The 14,794-nt window shown below is 42.8% G+C and overlaps 1 protein-coding gene across 5 annotated transcripts in view; it reads left to right on the top strand.

The window, feature by feature from the left end:
* ARHGEF37 (Rho guanine nucleotide exchange factor 37) overlaps positions 1-14,794 on the top strand; it is a 61,006-nt gene that overhangs the window by 34,911 nt on the left and 11,301 nt on the right. For all 5 annotated transcript variants that reach the window (XM_081935516.1, XM_081935515.1, XM_081935518.1 and 2 more), the window contains 4 exons: positions 8,856-8,966; positions 9,391-9,720; positions 9,972-10,100; positions 11,344-11,539. In XM_081935516.1, coding sequence (XP_081791642.1) covers positions 8,856-8,966; positions 9,391-9,720; positions 9,972-10,100; positions 11,344-11,539 — 766 coding nt within the window. The remainder of the gene's footprint in view (positions 1-8,855; positions 8,967-9,390; positions 9,721-9,971; positions 10,101-11,343; positions 11,540-14,794) is intronic.

Here is a 14,794-nt window from a genome sequence, read left to right as displayed (position 1 = left end):
CAACTTTGGAGGGCCGAGGTAAGCTGCACCTCCAAATCGCCATTGAGGGGGTTCCCTGCCCTATGGAGGTGGACACAGGGTCGGCCCGATCCGTAATGTCATGGGCCACCCTTAGCTCCTTACTGCCCTGGGTCAAACCTCATCATTTACAACCCCCTGACTGCCGCTTGCGCGACTATCAGGGAAATGTCATAGACCTCTTGGGCTGCCGATCCTTTCACGTATCTTTCGGCTCTCGCAAGGCAAAGCTTCCCTTACTAATTGTAAAAAACCCCCTCGCCTCCCTTCTAGGACTGGACTGGTTTAAGGCCCTCGGCCTTTCTATTGCTGGGGTTAACTCTCTTTCACCCCTCCCTCCTGTTTCCCCGCCCTCTATCTCCTCACTCCTTTCCGAATTTTCCGATGTTTTTTCCTCTTCTTTAGGCTGCTACACTGGCTCTCCTATCTCCCTCAACCTCGACCCTTCAGTTCCTCCAATCCGCCTGAAGGCCCGCCGGCTTCCATTTGCTTTAAAAGCAAAAGTCGACGCCGAACTAGACAAATTAATTAGCCAGGGTATTTTAGAACCCGTTGATTTCTCCCCCTGGGAGACCCCCATAGTCGTGCCTTTGAAGTCCGACGGATCTATTAGGATCTGCGCGGACTTCAAATCCACTCTTAACAAGGCCCTCCAATCACACCCATACCCTGTGCCAGTTGTGCAGCACGTCCTGCACACTCTGGGCCAGGGTCGCATCTTCGCGAAGCTGGACCTCGCGCAGGCGTACCAGCAGCTGCCTGTCGACGAATCCACCGCGCTTGCGCAGACCATCGTAACTCACCGCGGCGCATTCAAATGCCGCCGCCTTCAGTTTGGCGTGAGCGTGGCCCCCGGCATTTTCCAGGGGCTCATGGAGCGCTTGCTCCATGGCATCCCCGGGGTCACGCCCTATTTTGATGATGTTCTAATTGCCGCCCCCAACCAATTAGAACTCATCAAAACCCTGCGCCTGGTCCTGCAACAGTTTCGGGCCGCCGGCCTGCACCTCAAACCCTCCAAGTGCCAGCTCGGCGTCCCCTCTGTCACTTTCCTCGGTTTCATGATCGATGCCAACGGCATCCACCCCGACCCATCCAAAGTCGAGGCCATTCTCTCCGCCCCCACTCCTTCAAACAAGGTGGAGCTCCAAGCCTTCCTTGGTCTCCTAAATTTTTATTCCTCCTTTATTCCTCACAAAGCTTCCCTGGCCGAACCCCTTCACCGTTTGCTGGACTCTTCCTCTCCATGGGTCTGGACCAGCCGCGAGGCGCATGCGCTCGCGGCTGTCAAGCGCTCGCTCACTGCCCCGCCAGTCCTCGCCCAGTATGACGAGCGCTTACCTCTAACCCTGGCCTGCGATGCTTCTCCCTTTGGGGTCGGGGCTGTTCTTAGCCATTCTTACCCGGATGGCTCTGAAGCGCCCATAGCCTTTTACTCCCGCACCTTATCCAGGACTGAGCGAAATTACAGCCAGCTGGATAAGGAGGCTCTTGCTGCCGTTGCGGGAGTAAAACGTTTTCATTACTACTTGTATGGCCGCCCCTTCTCACTGATTACCGATCACAAGCCCCTCCTAGGCATTATTGCAGGGGACCGTCCCACGCCCCCCATTCTTTCCCCCCGCATGTCTCGTTGGGCTGAATTCCTATCCTCCTACTCCTACACCTTGTCCTACAAGCCTGGCGGCCACATCGCTCACGCTGACGCGTTGAGCCGCTGCCCTCTGCCTCTTCCTGTCACTGATCCAGCCCCTGTCCACTCTATTAATCTCCTGGCTGACCTCTCCCTACCGATGTCCGTTTTGGACATCGCTCAGGCCTCCCGAGCTGACCCCATCCTGCACCGAGCCATGACCGCTGTCACTCGGGGCTGGTCTGCAGCCTCCAATGATCCCCAACTCTCCCCCTTTTTCCGCCGCCGCCTCGAACTCTCCATTATGCAGGATTGCCTCCTGTGGGGCAACCGCGTGGTTGTTCCCTCTTCCCTGCGGCCGGCTGTCCTGTCTCGCCTCCATGACGGTCACCCTGGCATAGTCCGGATGAAAAGCCTCGGCCGCGGCTATGTCTGGTGGCCGTCCATGGATGCGGACATCGCCGCCTACGTCCAGCGTTGCACCCCTTGCCAGCAGGTGCGCTCTGCGCCACCTTCTTCCCCACCTAGGGAGTGGGAACTCCCTATGGGCCCATGGAGCCGACTCCACGTCGACTTCATGGGGCCCATTGAGGGCCGCCTCTTCTTCCTCCTGGTGGATGCCTGGTCGAAGTGGGTTGAGCTGTTTCCTATGCCCAGCTCAACCTCTTCGGCCACTATCCGCATCTTGGATTCCCTATTTAACACCCATGGCCTTCCTGACGTTATCGTTTCCGATAACGGGCCCCAATTTTCCTCCACCGAATTCCAGTCCTACCTTGCCTCCCTGGGCATCCGCCATGCCCCGGTGGCCCCCTACCACCCTGCGGGCAACGGCCTTGCCGAACGTGCGGTTCGCTCCGCTAAAGAAGCCCTGGCCCGCATGGCCGCCCTTCCCTGGCCATCCCGCATCTCCACCTACCTCCGTTCCCAGCACTCCACCCCTTGCCCCACCACGGGCAAAAGCCCTGCAGAGCTGTTGCTTGGCCGCCGTCTTCGTTCACTCCTCGACCGTTTCCACCCTCTCTACCATCCTTCCTCCCCTGCCGTTCCTCCCCCTCCCAGGTCTTTTCTGGTGGGTGAGGGGATATTTGCTCGCAATTACACCGGCGAGCCAAAGTGGCTACCTGGCAGAGTGACTGACATCACGGGGCCCTGTTCTTACAGGGTCCTCCTCGATGATGGCAGACATTGGCGGCGGCACATAAGCCAGTTGCGTCGGCGACCGGAGGGACCTGAACACAACACACCTGCAGAAAAGCAACCAGGCCCTAACGACGCCGCCTGCCGGCTCGACCGTCCACACACCACTAGCTCCGACCTCGCAACCACCCCTCCCGGTGCGCTGGCTCACTTACCATTGGCTGTCGGTGCATTGCCGGGAGGAAGACCCATCCTGGACGCTGCCAGGCCTGTTCGCCACAAGAGCGGAGCCGACACTCCACCTCCCCTGGGCGAGGCGCCATCTTCCTTGAGACGCTCGCAGCGCGTGCGCAGGCGTCCGTCGTACCTAGACGATTACGCCTGCGCAATCCAGGGGAAAGGGGTGTTGTGTACCGGTGAGCCTGGCCAGCAGAGGGCAGTGAAGAGTTGGACTCCTCTGATTGGTCCAGGCGCACCGGCCAGCCGGCGGGAGAAATACTTTGTTCCAATTGGTTCGTCGTCTGACAGCTCCTGGTATAAATAGCTGTCAGACGACTAGTTTGTGTTCCTGTCAGTTTTGTTCAATAAACCACAGTTGCATTTATATTCGCCTCCGTCTCCTCATTCGAGACTTCAACAATAGCCATGGTCAGCCAAGAGCTGCATTCCAAAAAAATATTGAGTTGTGCCAGAACAAAAGTTAAATTTGATGTACTTACATGTAATTAAATATAAGTAATATGATTACTTTCCAATGATGTATTTAATTACTGCTTCCATCTGTCACATTAAAAACTCCCCCCCTTGCTTTAAAATTATTGTACCGTTTTTGGGAAGGGAATATAGAAGCAGAGCAAACAGAACTGGGGAAGGAGAGATGTTGCTTGACTTTGTTGGTACAATTTTCCCCTTCTTTTTTTCTGTGTTTCAGTATTTTTACAATGCTTTGGTCAGGTAATCATTGTAAATAGAAGATAGAAGGGGATTCCTTACACTACTTTAAGTCTAAGTGTGACCATTTTAAAAGAAAAACAGACCATCAGTCGCTTATAAACCATGTTAATGTGACTCCTAATTCATCTTCTTCTTTCATGTGAAATAATGACTTCCACAAATGACTGGCCTGGCATTATTGTGAAATTTCACTTTAGCAGATGTAAGGGACTTTGCATGCAAGGTACCAAATGCTGATGCAATTTAGTCTATTGACGTAATGAAGTTATTTCATAATACATAGATAAAAATATGATCTTTTATTCTCTTTGTCACATCACACAAATTACATTAATCAATCTGATGATGTACCCTCCAATTTACTGGATGTTTGTGAATAACAGACACCCTTTCCCCACATAGTCCATTAAAATAAGATTTCTCTATTTAGAAACCTGTTTAGAATTGCAATTTGATGCCAACACCACACACAAGATTTTCAGCAACACATGCAGTCTTAATGTATCCTGTCACTCTCCTCTACCCTACAGTGCAATTATAAAAATACCAATTCCTGTCTAGTTCAGGTTTCGATTCCCAAAGAATCCAGACAGCTTTCTCAGTAGAGACCACAAGTAAGACATTACAACATTAACCTTTTCCGGATCTTTCTCTAGAGTAGTTCAGGGAGATTAAGAACCACTGATACACGTTTCTGCTATGAATTTGAGGATTTTTAAAATGGGAGAATCTGTTGTCAACTGCAATGTCCATCAGGAGCCATTTGCTGAATAAATACTTGCCGCTGTCAGGGCTAATTTCCTGCCAAAACCATTTCATTGTAGGCTAAGGAGATTTTGAAAAAAAACACCCCAAACTATAGTGAATTTAGAGGAAGAGAAATTACTAGCTGGTTGGTAAGACATAAACTACTTCCCTAAAATACAGCGAGAATTCATTCTGAATAATCACAAAATTATCTGAGCCTTAAGATATAAAAGGACTTAATCAATGCAAGGAAAGTTAATTCTTGGACATAATTGCTGTGCCTCTAATACTATGAGGCTGTAAATTCAAACAATTCTTCAAATTATGAAGTGGACTGGAGTGGACTTTAATGGATGGTAATCTATGCCATGCGCACAAATAGTGGGTTTTAGTAGCAGCAGCACATGTGTGAATTAACTTTAGAACTGATTCTTGTTTGATGCTCAGTGTTATAAGTACACATAGGGAAATAGCATAGAAAATGGCAACAGAGGCAGATCTTTATAGCACCACAGTTTTGAAAGGAGGGCCTGGGAGATGTTTAGCCAAGATTTTAATTTTGCTTGCTATTTCCAAATTTAAATTTACATCTGTTTATGGGTTGCTCATCTAAATCAGAATGGAGAAATATTCTTGTGAGGGAGAAGTAACCCAAAGTTGCTTCTCCTCCCCACCCTCAAAGGCAACCAGAATTTCTTGTTTTTTCTTTCTTTCAAAACATTTTGCTTCCTGGATGAGAAGCAAAACCTTTTCAAAGAAAAAAAATCCCCTAGAAAGTCCAGTTGCTTTTTGAAAAAAAGCACCTTTAGGATAACCATGACTTGGTGGATAGAGAATCACCATAGAAAGAGAGAAAAGCAATACATTTTTTGCAAGAATTCAGAGAGCCTCGTCCATTAAGATTTTTAATGTGGAAGCAAATCTTGGAAAGGGGACATATTAGCATGCATTCAACTATTCCTGAACACCAGACTTTTATGAATTTTTTTTAGCAAAGACTCTATTGCTTCAGTTTTATGTCCAAAGCAGTAGAACCAACCAAGCAGCATCAGAAGAATAGAGTATTTTGTTGTCTGACTCTCCAGAACCAAAACGGGAAATAATCTGTTCAAAATTGTTAATAGAATTTTCTGTTGAAATTAATAATGCTGAACGTGCTCCGGTTTAGTATTTGGGGAACATTTAAATTAAATGTCCAGGAAAATCATAGTTCCAACAATGGAATTATGTAAGAAGACAAAAGGAAGAAAAAAAATCTAAAACTTCTAGCATAGGATATTGGGAATATAGTATAAATATCCTCTTTGTTCTGAATTGGAAGAAATTATAGTGCAGTGACCAAGCCTCTAACATAGGCCATTAAATGTGGGAACTCAGGAGCAATATTAAAAATATGAGGAGGGGAAAGAGGAAAAGGAACAGGTGGTGGTGTTCAGACCTAGGCTTCCCAAGATCATGAAGCAGACTCCTCATCCCGATAAAACCTCTTTTATTTAGGTTAAAGGGAATTCCTCTTTAGCAAAATCCCAGCAAATAGTCTTTCATGAAATTTCACGACTACAGACCTTTATCAGGCTTGGAGAGTTGCCAATATCTTCCAAATGCCACACTGTAGCAGCAATTACTTGGCAAGAAGTCAGGAACAGATCTTCATCCTAATGAATTGAAATAATTGTCTCCTGCAAGCTCCCTCCCCTTTCTCTCCTCTTTATTCCCTATGGGAATTAAGCCATTCACCGTCCACCTGTGCCTTTATTCCGGAGTTATGCCCTTGTTCCATAGCTGTTCCCTTCCCCTGGCAGCTCTGCGCATGCGCACATTGGGAACAGGCTCAGCTGTTCTTCTTCCCCACTGATATCCAACTCCGAAGGTAGCTGATAACTGTTGGTTGGCCCTGGCCCCATCTCTGCCTCCGACACAGAGCACTCATCAGAGCCTTCCCCAGACTCCAGGACTGGCCCATGTTCCTCCCCAACCTCTTCACTGTCTGAGTCTGCCATCAGCTCTGCTGGCACGGGCGGGCCGCAACAGGTGGCACCACACATGATGTCTTCTCTGAAATCAAGGTATCCACCAAAGTAAAGAAAATATACGTTTACCAATCACAGTTGCTCCTCAGAATACGTTGTCAGACTCAATTGGTAAGAAAGTTTTCCCAGAGAGAGCATTTCCTCATCAGGAATCTACAAGAGATTTCAAATCTGATACAACAATATTGCAAATTCGTCTTAGACAACCCTTCTTCAAAATGTGTAACCACGAGGCACATTTTAAAGACTTACATTTGGTTTTTTTTAACATACAGTTTAAGTAGAGCTTAATAGACACCTGAAGTGAATTTCTATTTTTTTTTTTTTTTTTTTTTGGGAGATGATGGAGAGATGTTAGCTGTTCAAGGTAGGTCAGGCCGAGGAACTGACACTGCAGGAATTCTAGCAATGCTACTTGTTAGAATTCCTTGTTAGGGTTCATTAAGAGCCATGATGGCACAGTGATTAGAGTGTAGTACTGCAGGCTACTTCTGCTGACTGCCGCCTGCCTGCCATTTGGAAGTTCGAGTCTCACCATGCTCAAGGTTTCTATCCTTCCGGGGTCGGTAAAATGAAGACCATATGCTGACTCTGTAAATGCCTTAAAGAAGGCTGTAAAGCACTGTGAAGTGATATATAAGTCTAAATGCTATGCTATTGCAATGTTATTAATAGAATCTTGAAAGCCTATAGAGAACCTTCTCCTTTCTCAAGGATAAAGTCAAGGGAGAGGTTATCTCATTCAGATTCTTATGCTTTTTATTTTCCAAGGCTGAGTAACCATTTCCCACCTCCTTCTCAAGGCCTTCTCTTGTAGCCAGAGCTACTGTACATTCTTCAACAGAAAACTACCATGTTTATGAATATTTAATTGGAAGTAGACTCTGATCAATGGAAACACCTATGTAAATGTGCTGATGAATTTGTAAAATGATTTACTAAGGCAAAGTTTGGGAGGAGACTCATGAAACATTTGCATTAATTTATGGTCATACCAAACCAAAACTTTTACTCCAACCTCAGTACACAGAGACCAGAACTCTCCCAGAATGAGACTTCACAGCAACATCCGTAACATAAGTGCCACCACCAATTAATAATATTAGCGTATAGCATTTTCACTGACTCTTTGTGTAAGTTGCAATTTTGAAGTAGAAATACTTCAAACATTCATAACCGGACTCTATGTTTATTTATTTGATTGGTGTCCTGCCTTTATTATTTCTATAATAAAAGGTGGACAGTGGCAAATCATAACCTGTGATCACAATTCACCACTTTCCAACTTTTATGGAACCAACCAAAGCTTTCTTTTCCCCTTCTTTCCAATCTCTTTCCTGCATTCTCTTTTTCCTTTGCCTATTTTAAATAGTGTGCTATAACTCATGCATTTAAAAGTAACTTTATTTATTTTTTAAAAAATACAAAATTAAACTATAAACAAACAGAAAAAAGATTTGAAAAAAAAACCGGAAAAGAAAGGGGACAAGAGAAAAGAAAAAAAATACAAAAAGAATGCATTTTGACTTTCTTTGGTACACGTATATATATTAAACATGCATCAAACTCTTATTCTAAGATTAATATTTGCTGCATTATTTTGATGGTCCCACAAAATTTGAATCATCAAATCTCCAAATCAGTTTTTCATTTCTGTCCCACAAAAAATCCAAAAGTAATTTCCAAGTAGAAATAAAATTTGTTGAAAGTCTTTTTTTTTTTAAATCGAGGCTTCCAATTTTGCCATCTTCACCAAGTCTACCAACTTCATCATCCATTCTTCCATTGCAGGTATTTGTAAGCCTTTCCACTTTTGAGCATATAAAGTCTCGTTTTCTTTATCATACTGTATGTAAAAGCAACGTTCCAGAAGAGGTTTCCATTTGTTTGTCCATTAAGCCCCAAAGAAAAGTCTCAGTTGTATACTTTTAAAATCATTTGCATCAAAATACATATTTGATCCCAATATTTTTGTTGTAGGTCCACTAAAGATGAAAAAAATGTACACTAGTTGATTACATTTCCAACAAATATTTGAAATTTGCTTTTATACATTTTGGACAAGTTATCTGGTGTCATGTATCAATGGTACATCATTTTATAAAAATTCTTTAAAATTAAAATTTAACTTAGTTTTCAAGCCTTTCTTCCATATATCCCCCCTTTAATCAAATTGTATATTATTCCTATAACTCATGCATGTTTAACCTGAAAAATACTGCTTTTCAATAAATAATAATGGCATTTTAGAGACTGATTTCATGTGAATCACAGGATATGTTTCCGATAAAATCATGTTTTTAGGTTATCAGATTAACTTCTTTATCTTTTAGATGTTCCTTAGTTTCAAACCACATGAGGATGAATTGGATATAGAAACATACATTACCCAACCGTATTGTTCCCTTGCAAAAAAGCTTCACAGCACCATCTTTCCTGTCTATGTAAGTATCATTTCTAGTTTGCCAAATTTGGGAAGAGGGAAGGATCGGATGGATTGATTATAGCCTTGCCTTCTCACATTTGAAGACAAACTGGGATTTTGGGAGTTGTAGTCTCAGCATAACTGAAGACAATAATGATGATAAATCATTGTGAGATACAATTATTTATCAAAGGAAAAAAATATTCATCTTACCCAATGAGCCAATTTCTGAGAATTGGAACATAATGTCATATATATTCCAAAATTTCAAAGCAAGCTCTTTGAGATTGTTTTAGATTATTCAAGATTTCTCTAAATATTAGGCACATAAGCAAGGAGAAGGACCAGAGACTCTCAGCCCAAAGGCTTCTGATCTTCCACGTCGGAACAGAGCAAAGAAGGAGGTCAAGATTTGAGAAAAGTCTGCATCTCTTCCTTTACAGAAGCAGAGGCTGGAGCACCTGGTATATAAGCCACTGTGCAACTTGTCAGAGACTCTGAGGGGACCCCAGAATCTGATCAAGAAGCGTTCGGATAAGCTGCTCGACTATGAGGAATATGAGGAGAAGAGGAACGAGACGGGCAGTGTGACCTATGAGGAGGAGGCTATCATGAATGCCTATCTTGGCATTAACTCCTTGCTTGTATCTGAGCTTCCTACATTCAACCAGGTGGCCCTGAAGTGGCTGGCCTGCATCCTGTGTTCTTTCGTGACTCTTCAGAGGGATCTGGCCAAGAAAGTCCTCCGAGAGGCAGAAGGGGAGATTGTCCAGGTAAAAGGAGATTTCTATTCGATTGCTTCTCCCTGCATGCAACTAATAGGCATATCCTTGAAGAAAAGAAATGTAGCATTTCCTTGTAAACACAGAAATCCCACTCCATTTCCTAAAAATATTTTTGTGCTGCTGTGCAGCCTGTTATGGAGGGTATAAAAAGCAGAAGACCCACTACAAAGTTTAAGAAAATTAGAACTGTTTTACACATACTCTTTTTCAGTCGTTTAATTCTAGGCTTACTCTTATAGCTGCCCCATAGACATCTCTCTGCAACTGAATTTTGGAAAATGGTAATGGATACTTTAAAACAGGCAGAAGATCAGCTGTACTTTCTCCAGGAGAAGTTTGATACTCTTTTGCCAAACCCCGCTGTGCAGGTACGATGCTACTGGAAAACTAATAGGGGGAGGGGTGTTTACACGTGCACAATTTCTTCAGTTGACTGATGGCTAGTTGATTCATAAATATCTGGCATGGGGATGGAAGAAGCACATGGCAATTCCAGGTGATTTTTAAGTCTTATCCAGTGACGTTCTGTGATATTTGGACTCTTGGATTGTCTTGTGTATAAAGTTGGAATTTGAGTATGAGGGAAGTGAATCATTCAAAGGCTGCTTGTTTGTCTTTGGAGAGTTTGCTTTACCCTTTTGTGAAGAACTCAAGATGAGTCTTAGTTTATGCTGTCACATTTTTCATTAAGGCACTCAGACATCTTTACTAGACAACCTATTTGTGCATTCTATGTATTTTAGGAGAAAAGCGTACGAACCCTTTTAAGATCTTTTTTTTTTAGTCATTGACCCATATATGTTGCAATGTATATAGAAATCATTTCTGCAGCGGATGATGGTTTTAGTATAAATTGTAGGCCAATGGATGGTTCTGTAATGACTTCTGACTAAACAAATTTAGTTACTAGTAATTCCAAAACAATCTCAGGGCCAATAGAAGCATTAGGAAGGATAAAGCAGATAATCTTAGTCAGTTGATTTTGTACTGCAGTAGATTTAAATGACTTGCCATTAAAGAAATTACTGGCCATATTGCTTAAACTTTATAATTTGAGAATTGTACACATAAAACATCCGGATGGATTCTAGATATTTGCATCCCCAGCAATGGAAGGGAAATAAGTAGACAGTTATTATGCTTTGCATTTTTTAAAATGTAATTTAGGCATGTTTTATTTAGCCTACTGACAATTTTCAGAGAAGTTGACCTTAGTTTAGTGTGATTGCTTGAAAGGCTGTAGCAGTGAGGTTCAGCAGCAGCTGTCTCAAGCAAATGTATTGCTCTTGGCCCTGTAGAAGAAATAGAACTGGTAGTATTAGAAGCAGATGAAAATAACATTCCCTCTCCTTTTCCCAGTGCCCAATTTCTTGCAGTCCCACTCTGCCTCATTTGCAGAATTGCCTGTTTTTTCTCTGTTTTCTGAAACTTAGCGTGCAAAATACGTTTTGACTATCAGGATTTATCACACCTTGTTCTAGGATATTTTTGGTTAGATGCATTAGCACCTTGTTTCATTATGATTCATGCATAAGTGCATAAAACACAGCAGCCTATTTCTTCCACGGGGGATATATTTCTGACTCATTTCTCCTTCTATCTTTTCAATAGCCTCTTAGCTCTGCAGAGGAGAAGAAGGTCCTTTTGCTTCTGAACAAACATAGCCCAGATAAGTTGTACCAGGTGACAAGCGACACCGGTGGCTGCAAAGACATGGACTTGACTCTGCAGAGAGGGCAGATAGTGGCTCTTTTGCAAGGCATGGACTCCAAGGGCAACACAAACCGATGGCTGGTTGATTCAGGAGGTATTGTTATTGTTGCAACCACCCAGAACCCTTTTCTTTGTACCAATAAAGGAGAATGTATATAGCTCGGGGTTGAAATGAGGGATCCTTGGTGTTCCCTGAGCTTCAGTGGTGGTTTGTAGGCAGTCCTCCCTGGTATGGGCATATCGGTGCCTGTCCGGAGCACAAGGTACCATTCCGGTATGGTGCTCCAGAGGGCCCACTCGCCCGCCCGAACTCCTTACCTGTATTTGAGCTCTTTGGCGCTTCCGCACACATGCATGGGGCGCACAGTGCCTGTGCAACGCTCCCCCGAGCAGCTGGAGCATCACGGAGGTTTTGCAAAAGGTAAGGACGCATGTGTGCGCGTGCGTGCTGCACGTGTTCATGCGGTGGACGTCGGGCCCCGTTGCAACCGTACTGGGATCCAGAACCCACCATTGCTGAGCTTGGTGGTTTCCTTGAAGATGTTTCATTACCCAAAGTAGGTAATCATTATCAACTCTGCAAGAAAACAAGCAAGCTCAAGGAGCACCAAGGACCTATTTTCTTTGTTACCAAAAATGGTAAATTGGGATGGTCTGATCAGTCTAAACCCAGTCCGTGTGAATGGCACACATTATTCTGTTTTGTGAAATTTGAAAAGTAATGTTTTCTTTTTCCTTTGTACTTGCGCTTTTTTTTAAAAAATCCATGGTTCTTTGAAATATCTATCTCAAAAATCTAAGTAGGATCAGATCCGTGTAATATTTGAATGGGACATTACCAGGAATCCTCGGGACTTGTAAAATAAATGATGGCATGGTATACGTCATGGGTTGTTGTTCATTTGGATTTGCCTACTTTTAAAAAATTGCTAAGGATCAGATGGTTTTTACTATGTCCTGATATGTAAAACCATAGAATACAAAGGGGGTGTATTTTCTTCTTCATATGAACTGTATGTGGGTATACCCTGAAATAAGTAAAAATCAAACTCAACTGAAGGCAGTTGTTTGTAGTCAAAATATTTTTGTTTTCGGCTTATGCATCAAAATCCCATGATGGCTGAGTTGTATAACTATATTGTAACATATGCTGTTTCGTATACAATATGGTCTACCTACCTGGTTTATATGGTTTATATTTTTGAATTATACATGCTTTAATTGCAATAAGTCCTTAAGCAATGGAGGCTTGTGCAAAGATGCACCTATACATTCAAATGATCCAAAAGGACTATTTTACAAAATACACATTGGCATTTAGAACTTTTTTAGCAGGAAAAGAAGGGGTGAGTAAATTGATCTAGCTGCAGAACAGTCTTTGATGAAGTGCAGCCTTTTGATGTAAAATGAATCTGTGTCTGATATCTCTTACATCCCTACTGCATCAGATAAGAAGCTTAAACCATAACCACAGAAGATTTCATTGAGCCTAATCTGGTGAGCTCCAGATGTGTTGGATTACAACTCCCAAATCTCTAGCTGGTTATCAGGGGAATTATAGTTCATCAGATCTGGAGTTCAGCAATTTGGGGAAGATTATTATAGAGTCCTATTGCTCATGTAACATGTGATCTGATAGTCTGATTAGCTAATGTAGAAGGGGAAAAAAACGGAATTTGCAGTTCTTCCTTTGGCAGATATATATATATATGTTTTCGTAGATTTTCACGGGTGTAGGTATGCTGGTTTTGTTGTATTCGGGCCTTTTCCCGTGTAAGATTGAGATTGTCTTGGCAATATTTCAGCGAGGTCCCACTCACCATCTTCAGGTTGGTGTTTTCAGCTTCGTGCTTGTGTGAGTAAAGCGTGGTCGGAGCTGCCGTCTCTCTATAAATGTTGGTGGGTGGGTGTGTGGAGTGCTGGTTTTGTTACTGTAAGTGGGTTGATTGGCTGTGTAGTTGCATCCTGATTGGTAGATGGAGTTGATGTTTGTAGATTGGTTGGCTATTTCGTATCATCCTGTGCGGCTGAGGTGCTGGCTGTGTGCTGATTTGTCTGAGCAACTAGGTGATAGGGGAAAAAAAGATATATTTGTATACTTGCTAAATGGTTATAATGAAAGAGAGAGTTGCTTGCTCTCTGAATAGTGAAAATCAAATGTCAGGAGGAAAACTAGAGTGGTGGTAGGATAGCTGGACTCAAGTATCCCAGGAGTTGTAAGTTCCCTTACCAGATTTTGCCTGCATTAGGTAATTACAAAATACAGGAGAGATGCCTCAACAATTGTACCATCATCCTGTTAGGCAGAAAATGAGACAGCCTTTCTCCAAATTGCAGGGCTGGGGAGTAGCTACAGAGAGGGGTGAAGGAAGAGAAATATTTTCAGCATCTAGAAGATCATTAACTGAACTAAAGATTGCTTGTCCCATGGTTGAACTTTGCCTAAAGCTGGAGCAAAAGTCCAAATTGCCCTTTCTTTCTTCTCTACCATTCTTTTACACTGACTTTTCTACCTCTCTCTCTGCCTTCATATTGCAACCAGTTCCTTTCCTCTCTTTTTTCTTGTCCTTTCTTTTTCTATATTAAACACCTCTTCCTCTATATTTTCCCTACAGTGTAATTTTTTCCAGGACTCATTCTAACCCTATAGCTCTATATCTCCCCTTCTTGTCTCCATTCATCATATTTGTGCTAATTTTGGTCATCTTTCCCACTCATCTTGTTCCCTTTCTATAACATAACATATCATCATCATCATCATCATCATCATCATCATCATCATCATCATCATCATCATCTAATGTAATAATAATATAGCATGGCATGGCATAGCATAGCATAACATCAAAACGTAACGTAACATAACATAACAACATAACAATATCAAAATATTATAGTTCAAGAGCTGCGGTGTGCAGTGGTTAGAATGCAGTACTGCAGATTAATTCTTCCAACTGCCAGCAGTTCGATTCTGAGCGGCTCAAGGTTGACTCAGGCACCCATCCTTTAGAGGTTGGTAAAATGAGGACCCAAATTGTTGGGGGCAATATGCTGACTATGTAAATCACTTAGAGAGGGCTGTAAAGCACTGTGAGGTAGCACATAAGTCTAAGTATTATTCCTAACTGCTATTATTAAGTTGAAAGACACAAATAAGAAAGTACAGATACAGTACAATAAAAAGGGTTAGTATAAAATAAAACAGTTTGAGATCAATAAGTTGATAGATATTATATTAAGCATTTTAAAACACATACATTAATAAATCAATAAAAACCTTACTTCTATAGCCATAGTTAAAAGGTTAGGCTTTGTCGCTGTATCATTAGGATTTTTATATGCATGTAAA

This window comes from Natrix helvetica (genome assembly GCF_964273705.1).
Source record: "Natrix helvetica genome assembly, chromosome: 1".
Lineage (NCBI taxonomy): Eukaryota > Metazoa > Chordata > Lepidosauria > Squamata > Natricidae > Natrix > Natrix helvetica.
The sequence above is the reverse complement of the archived record's forward strand: the minus strand, read 5'-3'. Positions and strand labels throughout refer to the sequence as shown.